Source organism: Sinocyclocheilus anshuiensis, unplaced genomic scaffold, assembly GCF_001515605.1.
Source record: "Sinocyclocheilus anshuiensis isolate Anshui unplaced genomic scaffold, SAMN03320099.WGS_v1.1 scaffold185, whole genome shotgun sequence".
Taxonomy (NCBI): domain Eukaryota; kingdom Metazoa; phylum Chordata; class Actinopteri; order Cypriniformes; family Cyprinidae; genus Sinocyclocheilus; species Sinocyclocheilus anshuiensis.
In genome coordinates this window covers 2,168,900-2,182,027 of record NW_015539887.1, presented here as the reverse complement: position 1 = coordinate 2,182,027, position 13,128 = coordinate 2,168,900, and the positions used below count along the sequence as shown (strand labels likewise).

At 39.2% G+C, this 13,128-nt stretch overlaps 2 protein-coding genes across 2 annotated transcripts in view; one reads left to right on the top strand and one right to left on the bottom strand.

Annotated features, from left to right (window-relative positions):
• LOC107685561 (RNA-binding protein 12B-like) overlaps positions 1 to 827 on the bottom strand; it is a 7,266-nt gene extending 6,439 nt beyond the window's left edge. Inside the window, exon 1 of the mRNA XM_016482185.1 lies at positions 569 to 827. Within this exon, the coding sequence (XP_016337671.1) occupies positions 569 to 579 (11 nt within the window). The 5' untranslated portion in view covers positions 580 to 827. The remainder of the gene's footprint in view (positions 1 to 568) is intronic.
• Positions 828 to 2,704: 1,877 nt separating this feature from the next.
• Positions 2,705 to 13,128, top strand: part of LOC107685560 (histone-lysine N-methyltransferase SETD2-like) — a 30,568-nt gene continuing 20,144 nt past the window's right edge. The window contains exons 1-5 of the mRNA XM_016482184.1: positions 2,705 to 3,053; positions 6,312 to 6,435; positions 7,867 to 7,888; positions 8,009 to 11,967; positions 12,121 to 12,252. Of these exons, the coding sequence (XP_016337670.1) occupies positions 6,407 to 6,435; positions 7,867 to 7,888; positions 8,009 to 11,967; positions 12,121 to 12,252 (4,142 nt within the window). The 5' untranslated portion in view covers positions 2,705 to 3,053; positions 6,312 to 6,406. The remainder of the gene's footprint in view (positions 3,054 to 6,311; positions 6,436 to 7,866; positions 7,889 to 8,008; positions 11,968 to 12,120; positions 12,253 to 13,128) is intronic.

Genomic DNA, 13,128 nt, shown 5'->3' with positions numbered 1-13,128 from the left:
ATATACATATATATATATATATATATACACACACACAGCGAAAAGGTCAAATTGGAGTAAGATGGCCAAGACCCAAATGGTATGTTGCTAGTGTTAATTTAATACTTAATATAAGGCTAACTGTGACATCATTTACAATACAGTAATTATAGGCCTGTATTTCTTATAGAAAAAAAATCTTATAGTTTGACTATATAAAATTATTGTAGGGGATTTTAACCTCTGTGGGGCTTTAGACATGATAAAGGAGTTGTCCTGGTTACTATGGCTAGCTGCCAACCCTGCCTAATAAGTATACTGTGCAGAGCACTGAGGTACTATATTCACAAATAAACGTTCAGAAAACCGTGAAAAAGGAAGCATGAATAAAATACATAAGAAGAAAGAAAATACAGTAAATGCCCTAATTGTATCCAAACATACAGGTCTGTCATTAGGTGGGAGCTGTGGTGAATTTGGAAGTGTTCTCGCTGTGAACTCGAAACAAACTATGTTTAGACAGAAAAGGCCATTTGAAGATAGCAACACAACATCAGACCTGTAGAAGCGAGAAAATATAAAGATTTACAAATAGTTCATCCAATGTGGGTCTTTTGAGGAGAGGAAGAGGTGCAGCTGTGCTCAGCGGATGTTAATAGTTTTGTAGAGGGCTCTGTCCACTACGGGGCACCACCTGGAACTGTCAGGGTGTTTCCTACTGGAAACTCATCACAAATTTCCTCATGAAGCTGAGAGGACCTGTCGACTGAACAGTGAGATAAAGATAAGCAATAACTGACACATCATACCCTGATCAACAAGGTTCAAGTACTTGTGCATAAACACCAAACAACAAACGTGATTATAAAGTAAAAATGCTATTTTTTTTTTTTAGAGGGCTCTGTCCACTACGGGGCACCACCTGGAACTGTCAGGGTGTTTCCTACTGGAAACTCATCACAAATTTCCTCATGAAGCTGAGAGGACCTGTCGACTGAACAGTGAGATAAAGATAAGCAATAACTGACACATCATACCCTGATCAACAAGGTTCAAGTACTTGTGCATAAACACCAAACAACAAACGTGATTATAAAGTAAAAATGCTATTTTTTTTTAAAAATTATTTCAATCTATTTAACAGCCCTAATTCAGCTGAAATTGCCAATAAAGTTTCTAAGTAAATTATTGTTTTTTTTTTCTTTTTCTATAGGCTCACTCTCAACACACACTGTTGCAAGTTAACCATGTTGTGAAATGAATAGACTACAGAAGAGACAGAGTGTAGATCATTAAATTGTTTAAGACATGTTTATATTAGAAAAGCCAATGACCATACCTGTGGCTTGAGATGTCTGTTAGTTATTAGTTAGAATACCTGCCATCAAGTATATGATTAGTAACTAAACAAACTGACTGCATTGTCTACCACGGAAAACATCAAACACAACTACTATCATGCATTAGACATTTAGTTAAAAATTACCTATATTTCAGTGGTATCTGTGGCATCACTATGCAAAGCATTTAACAATTTATTGACATGAAATGTCTTTTAAAACACTTTATATGAACAATGAAAAACAATGCAGGTTTAATGGTTAATACTGAATTCATTCAAAGGGCTTTTCATAAAACTACAAACATATCAGTATATAAATGAAATCTAGCTTTTATTAAGATACTGCTGAATACAACAGATTGAGATATGTCTCTTAATAATAATAATAATTATTATTATTCAGAGAAAAGTCATACAACGTTTATAACAGGTCATGATATGCATTTCAATCTCCACATAAACCACAAGCTGTTTAACATTATTTCTTCAAATTAACTAGTATTTTAATTTGATGTATTTTTAATTTATTGCTGTATTTTGTTACTAAGGCTTATTTTTAAATTACTAGTAATAATAAGTTATACAATAGCAACTAGTACCTGTTCAATTTTTCACTGTATTCATTAGAAACTAATATTCCTTTGCTACTTGTCAGTATGAAACAGATCTTCAAAACTACTGGAATAGTTACAAAGAGATAAGTAGGCCTACTAGTAGTACCTAACAAATAATAGTTGCTATAAAGTGGAACAAGTATCAGCAACATTTAATTCAATGGCAAAAATGTGCAGTTTGTTATTTATGACCAAAACTGAATTGTCATCTGTCACTATTGGGAAAGTGACTAGTAGCAAAAGCAATAAATATCTCATGAATAGTTTCTAGTGCAATTAACAGATAGGCCTACTAGTCACTACTGGATTACTTAGCCTACTACTAAGACTAATAGCATTAAAATAGATACAAGTTAGTTTTATAGGAATAAAAGTTAAAACGGCTTGCCATACACAAACTGCCCATTTTCCGAATTCTTCCGACTTTCACGTTTCCAGTTTAACCCATAGACTGTGGTTTAACCCCAGATAATTGCTTCGGATGCTGAATTGATTTATTGGTGGGGATCCCACATTGAAGGCCCATCCGGTTTCCACGTTGTCTGACCAAACGCATTACAAAATAGCCTTTAGCTGCCTCTGTCGTGCGTTACTGTTGGCATTAACAATTTTTATTCCGCGTTTTCTTGCTATGGAAGATTTCGTAGCATAACAAAGACCCCCAAACGGTCGGATCGTCATCAGTCCCTCTGGATAGCAGCGAATGTCGACCTCCTTCTTCACGGCATGAGCTGTGGCTCGCAGAGAGAGAGGAGGAGCCGCAACCGGTGCATCGCATATCGACTCCACCAGATCATCTGAGGCTGCCCTACTACACCATGAAACAAAAAGGATGGTGCCTTCCACAGCCTGCTTCGTACTGATAAAACAGTACAGAGGAGTCGTCTAATGACTATTTATTTGATCGCCGTGGACCGAGCATTAAATGCAAGCATTTGGATGTACGTTAGCTGTATGCTATCTAGCACCAGGCGAATTGTGTTTTCGAGAGCAGTTTGTTGCCCCGTGTGGATTTGACGTCTGTGTTCTGCTGGACGTTTAGGAAAAATCAAGCGAAAGAGGTTGCCATCATTGTCCTAGAAGATGGAGTGCTTAACCGAACTGGAAAAGTATAAGAAGTGAGTACTTTACAGTTGCTATGCGTTTGTTGTGGCACACAGAACATACCTAATGAGAACCTACATGCACTACACATTTTAACCAGTTAGCCATTGAGCTACCTAGTTAGTCCTTTTGCTGCTAACCTGCTAACCCACTGTTCACAGTGACCCGTTTTCACGGTTTCAGAGCATAAATCACAAGTCAAACCGTAAAATTATATTTTAGAGAAAAAGATATTGTAGATAATCAGTTGAGCTCAACAAATAGGTTAGGATATGAAAAATTAAACAATTATAGACGTCTCAAAAGGTGACCAGAACGACAGTTCACTTTGCAGTTAGCCAACGAGCTGAGGGAACTAACGTTAACGTTACTACAAGCAGGGAGCCATCAATAAATGGAAATAAGGTTAATTTAAATCAAATGTGATATTCTTTGTTGTTAGAAAATCACAGTGTGTCTAAAATAGTATTAGGCAATAATGTAATGTCAATGCATATCGTGTTATATGTTCTGGAAACACAAGTGAAAACAGATGCAACGAGGCCTCCATGCAGGCCTCAAATCCAGGAGGTAAATTTTTTAGCTGCCCGCGGTTCAGGGTCAGAGGATCTACGCGTTGCCATTATGAACCAAGCAGTCAGTGTTGGAGCTACTGGTGACTAACCGAAGGCCATACTGTTAGAGAACCTGAGTTTTTGACGTTGTGTTGTTATTGTCATCCACGTCAATAACAACCGAGACATCTGTAGACAAAATATTGCTATGTTGTGCAAAAATGTCACCCACATGCGCGTGATAGCTCATCTGCAGTGCTCAAGCATTTTGTTCGTCCACTTTGCCAAACCATATCGATCTTAAACATCGTTTTATTATAAGATCAACGATCAAGCTTTTACTATTGAACATAATAGACTAGGTAATCCAATGTTACCCATTTATGTCAGAACACCAAGCGTGCTTATTGATTTTGTGCGTCCAGGGCACGCAGTTTACCTTTCGCATTCCAGACAAAAGACAGTTTGTCCTGCTGAGGCAGATAAGTGCTCTTCCCTCCACTTTACTTCTGTATGTTGCTGTAAGCGTAATGTTACAGATAACCATTTCAACAAAATTGTCGTTTTGAAAAGCACAGCAAATGTATGGCTTATTGTTATTATTAGTAGTACTATTATCAAGATATTTTGAATAATAAAAAAACAAACATTGGAATGAATGAATATTGCCTTCAACTGCATAAGCCCAGTAAAATGCTAAATGATTAATATAACTGAATATGAGCTGAATATAATTTTGTAAATGCATACAATATACAATTTACCAGCCTGAAACAGGGCAAATACTAGGCCAAATATTGTATTACTATTCGTCATTAAAGGGTTAGTTCACCCAAAAATGAAAATTAGGCTGCGTTTTACTCGCCCCCGAGGCATCCTAGGTGTATATGACTTTCTTCTTTCAGACGAATCCAGTCGGAGTTATATTAAAAATTGTCTTTGATCTTTCAAGCTCTATCATTGCAGTCAGCAGGTGTTGCATTGCTTCAGTCCAAAAGAAGTTAAATAAAAAGCGCCCATGCGTAAAAAAAAAAAAAGTCTCACATGGCTCCGGGGGGGGAACAAAGGCCCCCTTTAGTGAATCGATGCTTTTTTGTAAGAAAAATATCCATATTCAAAATGTAATAATCACTTTAATGTAGCTTGCGCCAACAGTTGTACACGGAAGCAGTTCCGGGCTGATGAAGTATGAGGTCAGCGCTGCGCGTGCGCTGGTGAGTCTCGTGAAAACCAACGTTTGTTAACAGGAGCAAAGGAAGCAAAGTTTCCTTACTTTAGCAAAGGAAAACCAGTCTCCTCTTGGCTTATATCGCAATCCTCTGACATTCTACTTTACAAATCCTCGTTTTGTACTTCTAATTCTTGGCCGTTGTTTTGTTTTGATCTCTCAGCTGCGTTTCCGCGTGCGTCACTTCTAAGCGGCGCATGTGCAAAGCTGAACTCATACGTCATTCCCCCAGAACTGCTTCCTTTTACAACAGTGAGCGCAAGCTAGATTCAAGTGATTATTACGTTTTGAATATGGATATTTTTCTTACAAAAACGCATCGATTCACTACAAGAGGCTTTTGTTCACCCCCCCCCTGGAGCCGTGTGAGACACTTTTTTTTATGCATGGGCGCTTTTTATTTAACTTCTTTTGGACTGAAGCAATACAACACTGCAATGATAGAGCTTGAAAGATCAAAGACAATTTTTAATATAACTCCGACTGGATTCGTCTGAAAGAAGAAAGTCATATACACCTAGGATGCCTCGGGGGTGAGTAAAACGCAGCCTAATTTTCATTTTTGGGTGAACTAACCCTTTAATATTCACCCGACAGATGAATGTACAGCAGAATACTGTAAAGTTTGCTTTGACATCACTAGGAAAATGAAAAGTTTCCCTTTTAAAATGTTTATAAGCTTATTTATTTTATAGCCTCCATCATGCAAAATTATATAATTAGTTGCATCTAAAAGTCAGCATGAAAATTCTTTATTTTCTAAATGCATATTACAGACCTTATTATAAACAATTCATCCATTTTTCTTTTTAGACTTCACAATTTTAATAAAAATGTTGTAACTGGATCTTCTGGTGAAAATGACAGACTTATCTCTGGTAGCATATGCAGGACTTCTCTAATCAGTTGCACTTAAACCCACCCCTGCAAGCTTGCATTCATCTGCCTCCATTTTACAGTGCAAAATCCAATCAACAATCAATTTATGGAACCAGGTTCCCTGCTTCATTTTGTTTTTCTTTTTCAATGATCTGTTACACTTAGATGTTGCAATATAGGGGGGAAAATCTTCACTACCTCTGTTTCACTTCAACCTTAATATTGTCCTCGACCTGTGCTGCTTTTCCCAAAAGCATTGTTAGCTAACTATGGTCATTAGTTCCATTGAACTCTATTGGTAATGATGGAACTTGCGACCATAGTTGTTTTTGGGAAACGCACCCCAGATCAAAACAAACTTGTTACCTGTTTTTGTGACACACAAGTTGAGAGCCACTGGCCTAGACAGCAAAAACACAGTAACGTTCTTATAAAAATAAATGTAACACTTCCAGTGGTGTATCTGAGATTCTACAAAATTGTTAACTTTTAGCAATGAGAAACCTGAAGTCTTCATCTATAGACAAATAATTACAAATACAGTGGACAAATATATTTGTGTCATGGAATCGACATTGCCTGAATGCAGTTATGCTGTCTCTTCTCCATAGGTGTGACACCATATCAGAGAGCATACTACTCTGAGTTGGTTTGCCCCAAGTGTTGTAGCTTTCTTCAAGCTGCTCAGCATCAGCTCTGACTCAAAATGGATGCTCTGTTGAATCAAGAGCTCAGGTACTCTCTCAAGTGTGGCTATTGAGTGGAATGTGGTGCAATAGCATTTGCTTAAACTGCCAGCAGAATGTTAATTTAAACGACTTTCACTTTTGGCTGTTGTTGGAACAGAGTCTTTGCAGTAGTGTTCTTCATAACTTGAATTGCAGAATTTAATGTCCAATTTGTCATGGGCCAATATACAGTGGGTACGGAAAGTATTCAGACCCCCTTCAATTTTTCACTCTTTGTTATATTGCAGCCATTTGCTAAAATCATTTAAGTTAATTTTTTTTCCTCATTAATGTACACACAGCACCCCATATTGGCAAATGGCTGCAATATAACAAAGAGTGAAAAATTTAAGGGGGTCTGAATACTTTCCGTACCCACTGTATCTTTAGCTCTTTATGTCAACGGACGTTATGCAAGAATGTTAAGCCATGCTTCCCTGCAATGCTAATCCTGCTTCTCCAGTCCCGGGCTAAATTTGGTTTTGCACTATTGAGGGATTTTAGATAACCAAGTGCTTGCATATATTATATGTATGCTTAAAATATTTTAAAACCTTTTTGCGTTTCACCTTGCACTCTGCAGTTTAAAGTTATTTTAAACTAAAACTGTGAGATACCACAGCATTTTGTCATAATATAATTTGTTATTCGAGGAAAATTTGTATCAGACTTAAGTTTTCAACCAAGAATTTGTGGTCAGAATAGACGGTTCTTTAGTTATTCATGTTAATGTGCTGGACTTGCTTGAACTTGGACAAATGCATTTTTAACAAACTTGCCTTTTATGCAGTGTTCAGTATTTGAGCCTTTGCATGAAATGTTATTTCACATGCTTGATATTTGAGTTTATTTTATGCTACTAGTGAGTGTCATTAGGGATATAATTTTAGCAATATCACTGTTGCATTAGAATGGCTAAAGTGGGTCACACATCAAAATTCTATTATATACTTGAATCTTGATGGTGCCATGATTAAATAATATTAAATAGGGTCATGGTAGATTAAAATATTGCCTATCTGACAGATATGAATGGCATGAGAATCCCCTCCCATTACTACTACTATCATTGTAGGGTGACTCCATTATGAAGGTCAGATGGAGAAAAGGAGTCTCAGAGGAACGTGTAACCTAGTTGTTGCTTTGTAGCTTCATATAGGTTTTATGAGAACTAGAAAACAGTCAGCTTATTTGTTGTCGAAAGTGTGTCAGTTGTTTATTACATGAAGTGCCTTCAAAAATAGGAAGTGATGTGAATGAACTATATAGGGCTACATTGTGTTTCATATACTTTTTTTAACTATTAGTCCTTGGCTTTTGGATAAAAGAGTGGTGTTATTTTCACAGCAGGTTTTTAATTTTTCTTGTAATGAGATTTTAAATTGACTGGACTAATGTTCTCCTTTTTTTCTTTCCTGCTGTTCTTTTATGACAACAGGGAAGATGTGAAAGATTGTTCGGTAGGTGTATAATTCAGATATTTTGCAATTTTTGTTTGTTAAATGTACATAAACAACAAGAAACATGTTATGTACATGTGCATAAAATACTCATTTTATTATTATTTTTTATATCACTAGATCAAGGTTGAAAACTTCCCGAAGCAAGTCATATTCAAAGGCCTTGCACCTAGGGTCGTATTGACAAACCATCTCCTGCCTAAAGGAACCAAGGCGAAGGTAAACCTTGAGGAACAGGGTCGACAAAAGGTCTCCTTCAGCTTCGCACAGACAAAGAAACCACGTCAAAATGTATTTCTAGCCCCACCAAGTCCGGAGAAATATGCAAGTGAACATTCTTCTGCACTGCAAGCTGGACCTGTACCTACTCCAGATCTAGCAGGACAGAGTGATGAAACCAAGAATGTGGATACAAATACTCCAGCAGTTGGGGAGACCCAGACAGCACCCGCCCCATTATCCTTCCCTCTCAAATCAAAACCTGTTCTTGGAAAGATGCATTTTAAGAAACAGATTCTCAGCGTTACTGTTGTTGAGGATAACTCCATTGTCAGCACCGCCTCAGCAGAGATTTCAGAGCCAGTAGGCCCATCTGAGTCAGACAAAATTAGATATTCAGCCAAGGTTGAAACTGAAACCTCATTGCAACAGTCTCACAAGAACTCTGTCATTGATAGTTCCTCTGAAAAAGTTCTCAAAGAGGAAAACCCTCAGGAGAAAGTAGACTCATGCCTTAAAGTTCCTGTTTCTTCCCATATTGGGAAGGGAGATAAGGATACTTCCATTATTTCTGAGCATGAGGAAAACAGAAAATCACAACCTCGATCAGATTGCACGCTTCCAGGTTCAGAATCTGATGGGGATTCAATCAGAACATCATCTAGCCAGAAGTCTAGTGACCGCAGAAATAAGATAAAATCTGAATGTCCGAGTAACGAAGCAAAAAGATCCTCTAATTCCAAAACTGAGGAGTCAGAAAAATCCAGGCATGATAGGAAAGAAGATGAAAAGGGGTCAAGTCGTTCAAAATCTGAGCGCGACTCTAGGCACACATCGTCAAGATCTTCTCGTTCTGACAGAGACAGAAGAAGGACCAAAAGTCGGTCACGGTCTAGATCTCGAGGCTGTCGAACTAGTTCCTATTCCAGGTCTGAAAGATCCAGGAGTGAGAGACAGTCAAGGTCAGATAGGTCACATTACCATGATTCTGAGCGGAGGTTTCATAGAAGTTCTCCTCATCGTGAAAGGAGAGGCTCACGTTCACGAACCGATGGCAGGTCTCGTGACAGCTCTGACTCAGAGGATGACCACCGGCGGACAAGGACTCGAGGTAGTGACTCAAGTCGATCCTCCACTTACTCTAGCTCGCAAAAAGACTCAAAATTATCCATTCACTCCAGATCCCACAGGGACTCAAAACCCACAGATTGTTCTCGATCATCGGAGTCAGACAAAAGAACCCAGCATTCAAAGTCAGAGCGATCTCATTTAAAAGCTGGTGACTCTGAATCCAATAGAAGGAGCTCTCCTGATGCAGAAACAGTTCACAGGAAATCCAGTGCCCACTCAAAATCTGAGATTAATGCTAAAACCTCAAATTCTAACCCAGCTACCTCATCCCGAACATCTGAGGAAAAGGTCCATAAAAACAGCTCTGACTCTGATGAGGAGCACAGAAAAAAACGTCAGTCACAAGGATCAGACAGGTCATCTGTGTCTGGGACTTCATCTTCCAAAAAAACGGACTCAACGGATCACAAGACTTTAAATAATGTTACTGGAACAGAGAGACAATCAAAAGACAGATCAAGTAATAACACAAAGCAGTCACAGTTAGCCCTCAGCCCAGTTACTCCTCAGAAGGAATGCAGCAAAATTGATGACAACTCTACTCTGCCTAAATCTAAATGCATTTCTCAACGGATGCATGAAGCTACGCACAAAGTTAATTTGTTCAAAACAAAACAACAAACTGAGCAACAAGCTCCAAACCAGGAACTTAGTAGTTTGGGAAAGTGCACAAATGTTCCTGAGAGTCACAAGACAACTGAAAGATTGAAGGAATCCACTTCCACGACAAGTAGAAGTCTTGAAGTTAGAAGTTCCACTGATGAACCTGGAATGAAAAATGAGATTCCAATCCAAAGTAAAGCTCTGGCAGAAGGACCGACTGACTCATTTTGTGTAGGCCACACTCCCAATCAGGATTCAGTAGGATCACTGGCAGACCCTCTTTCTGTGAAAGAATTACCACCTGGAGGATGCTTGAAATTTAACACTAAATTAGATGGGCCATCGCACATCACACAGAGTGCTCAACTCTGTGAAAAAGATTCTGAGCAGCATTATGTGAATCCTGAACAACCCAGTAGTGGGATTTTGAAAAAGGATGGTAGTGCTAAAAAATCCCGATGGGACATTGTTGGTCAAGTCACTTCAGAATATCAAATAGTGAATCCAGATGTGGAAAAGTTCATTTTGGTAAAAAGAATAGAGTTAAACAATGATACTACCCCTGAAGAATCTTGTACACAGAAACAGGACTCTGAAGTACCATCTAAAAAATCTGTAGAAGAACAAATACAAGACACAACCTCAGCTGAATCTCATCAGAAAGTAAGTTCTCGTGCGTCTGACCTTGAAACCCAACATACTCATGGTGAACTTATAAAACAGATCGTTGAAGATCCTCAATCAACAAGTGCCCCTGTTGTTAGTGATCTTCCCCTTAATTGCAGTTCTGGCAGTAAAGAGAAAATCAATGTAGACAAACCTAAGCCTGAAACTCAAGACCCCGATTCCTTAAACCACGATGGTAAATGGCACAGTGAGGACAGTGAGAGTGAAGAATCGGACTCAGATTCAGATGATGGGCGTGTTTCTTTAAAGCGGTTGCACTCGGTGGTGGTTGTGCCAAAAAATTCAACCATTGCTCTTGAGACAAATGACTTGACTGAACCGTCTCCCGGGTGCTTAGTGTTTTCTGGACAGCAACAGACTGATACGCATGAAAGCATTAATAGGGAATTTGCTTATGGCTTTAGCAATCAGTCAAAGCTTGAGGAATCATCAGCTGCACTTTTTAAGGCCAGTGTACAAGCTGCAATGCTAAATCCAGATATTAAACATGTCTCCTACCAATCGCAGAGCAACATGGTTGACAGCACCAGCCATTCGGAGGCTACCATTGCACATGTGTACAAGAACTGGAGTGCCCAAGAAAGACCAAATAGTGTCCAGATAAACCAAGCATCACTTCAGAGTTTTGAAAAGACTTCGCGACCTCAATCGGATCACCATCAAAACCATGATAGACCAGATAGCTGGAATGGTAGGAAAGGAGGAAAGCAGCACTATGGGGAATCCACTGACTTCAACTCTGGGAAGGGTTATGGCTTAGCCTGGGACTTTAACCAGTCAGAACAGCCCAGCAGCACATTTCAGCAACCGGACAGCAGTCATGGCACTGAACACCCTCCTCAACCAGGAATTGCTCTGTTTGATAGCGGTCACAGACAAGGTCCATGGACTCAGCCTGCCATCTCTAAAACCAACAGACCAGTAAACGCGCATGTGCCTTTTCAGTATCATGATTCAGTTAACCAGATCCATCCAGACTCTTTGACCAATGATCACGATGAAGACAGGGTAGTAGGGAACAAACAAGGATCTGTCCTGTCTGCTGATCTTCCAGGATCATCCCCATTTGTTCAAGCCCATGAGATAAGCAGCAATTGCAGCTTCACCACAGAAAGTCAGAACATCTCGGAAGCCCCTAGAGAAGACAACCAAAAGCCTCATCGAGGAAGGGGTCCACCTAAGAAGAGACGTCAAGAGTTTGAATCTGAATCGGATAATGAGGCAGAGGCTGGTCTGAGCAGTAAAAGGGAGTGTTTGGATGAGAGCTCAAGGGTTGTGAAAGATGGTAAGGAATCTTTTCACCAAATTCAAGAGGTGGTGCGCCCACTGCTCAGTCTGAAAAACTTTGTGGATCCAGCTGTTTGGAGGGAAAAGGCAAAGCAGAAAAAAATGCCACCCTACTTTGACCTCATTGAAGATAATGTATATCTGACAGAACGGTAAGTATATATTTTTCCCTTTTTATCCCTGGCAATTAAATTCATGTTCCTGGTGTTGGCAGCGCCATGATCCACTGTTTGAATTAAATGTTAATTTGTTCATTTAATTTGATCTTTCATAAAGCTCATGAAATCTGTTCTCTGTCCTTACAGCAAGAAGAATAAGTCCCATCGAGACATCAAGCGTATGCAGTGTGAGTGTGCTATCCTCTCAAGGGAAGAGCGTGCCCAAGGAATGATGGCTTGTGGGGAGGATTGCCTCAACCGCTTGCTGATGATTGAGTGGTAAATGTCTTGCTACTACATCATAATGTTTGCTTTATAGTAGAGAGTATCTGTAGTGAGAGACTGTAATTAATATATCATGTTTATGTAGGGCTGCACGATAAATTGCAATGAAATCACAATTGCGATTAGGCAAAAGCTGTGATTGTCATGTGCATCTTGTCAGTGAAGCACGGTTCTGTGATGAGTACTAAATCTCCATCCGAAGGCCAGAGGGCACTCTTGCGTGGACTGACGTTATGAAGTGAGTTACTTCGAATACTATGAAATATGTTGTGTGCCTTATTCTTTGTAAGAAGCCACATCATCTCACAGAAGGATTTATTTCAAACACTCGACTGACGTTATGAAGTGAGTTTGGAGTAAAAACATGTTATTAAATGTGGTATTTTCACGTGCTTTTAGATGGAGCATTTTTTTTGGTTTGTTTTTTTTGTATAGCTTGTCAGTGAACTACGGCTCTGTGTAGTAAATGTAGTAATTAACAATTCGCCTAACTCTCGCATGCTCTTTAAAACATTTGCCTCCCTCCTTTGTCCTCCTCCTCCCCCTCCTTCATCAACTCTTAACAGCTGATGACTTTGCCACATTCTTCATTAATAAAATTACAAACCTCAGTGCACAATTTGCCACACCACAAACTGTCAAACACATCTTACCAGCAAACATACACTCGTTTTCATCCTTCTCTCCACTCTCTGAGGCAGAAGTCTCTAAACTCATCCTTTCCAATCATCCTACTACTTGTCCACTTGATCCTATCCCCACTCACCTCCTTCAGGCCATTTCTTCTTCAGTCATACCTTCGCTTACTCACATTATCAACACCTCTCTTCACACTGGTACATTTCCCACAGCATTTAAGCAGGCTCGGGT